A 1,240-nucleotide genomic window follows, 5' to 3' on the forward strand; every position below is an offset into this window, starting at 1 on the left:
ATTCATATTCACATACAAATATATATATATATCTATATCTATAACATATATATATACATATTCATATTCATATACACATACACATATATATCTATAACATATATATATACATATTCATATTCATATACACATACACATATATAGTCTACACGATTCGCTCCCGGCAGTATTTCTCTGAACCTTTCGCGCATGGCACTAGCGCGGGCCTAGTATTAGTTGATTTTGTAATAGCTTTCATCACAAGATTTACAAGAGGGCTGATTCAGGCATTCATCTAAATATTATTTTAAGAGAAACTATAGACCATAGCTGCGCATGTATGTAAATATTTTGAAAAAAGTCTATGGTAATCATGATGACGTATTTCAAATACAAAAATATGCATTGCGAATCATTTCACAGTTTTTGTGCGCCTATGGATGCACAGAGCCGGGAAAATAATCAAATCTACCGCCCAAACCTCCTGGCAAACCAATACATTCTACCCTTTCAGAAAAAAAGCAGAGCCTCCTGAAAGTTGAACGCAAAAAGTTGTTTGTCTGTATGTACATATACATATTTGTATGTATATATGTCTATATATGTTTATAAACACATAATAATTATACCTATGTTAAAGTCAAATCCTGCTAGGAAGATTATTGCATCTACACTTATCACAATACATAATGCCACTTGAGAACAGAGACGAGCAGAATGAAGCACTGTTGCCGCGTGCTCGCTCGGGCAGCGGTAGAGATCACACAGACCACGTAGTATGTGGTGATGGGAAAGTTGGACTAGTCGCGTCTACTGCCACACTGTTGTTAGGTGTCCTAGGTGCAGGTCAACTCACACTGCCGTTTGCAGTGAATCAGGCTGGATTAGTACTTGCAGTAGCTTACCTCGCCCTGCTAGGCGTATTGGCCGTCGTTGTGCTTAAAATGCTGATGGTGAGCTCGAAATATACGGGTCAAACGACCTACGCTGCCGTGCTGGAAGAAACATGTGGGCCGAAAGCAAGGCTTGTAGCGAACACGCTCCTAGGAATTTATGCGTGGGGAGGAGCAGTTAGGTAAATTAATTTCGAAATATTTATGAGCAGAAGCAGAGACACGCACTCGCACACGCACAACTACACACACACACACATGTGCGCACGATCACACAAACACACACACGTGAGCACGATCACACACGCACACACACACATATATATGTATATGTATATATATGTATATGTATATATATATATATATGG

General features: G+C 39.0%; 1 protein-coding gene across 1 annotated transcript in view; it reads left to right on the forward strand.

Moving 5' to 3' along the window:
* The first annotated feature begins 601 nt into the window (after nucleotides 1-601).
* SARC_03775 (hypothetical protein) overlaps nucleotides 602-1,240 on the forward strand; it is a 6,042-nt gene continuing 5,403 nt past the window's right edge. Inside the window, exon 1 of the mRNA XM_014302414.1 lies at nucleotides 602-1,054. Within this exon, the coding sequence (XP_014157889.1) occupies nucleotides 669-1,054 (386 nt within the window). The 5' untranslated portion in view covers nucleotides 602-668. The remainder of the gene's footprint in view (nucleotides 1,055-1,240) is intronic.

This window comes from Sphaeroforma arctica (assembly GCF_001186125.1).
Source record: "Sphaeroforma arctica JP610 unplaced genomic scaffold supercont1.200, whole genome shotgun sequence".
NCBI classification, from domain to species: Eukaryota; class Ichthyosporea; order Ichthyophonida; genus Sphaeroforma; species Sphaeroforma arctica.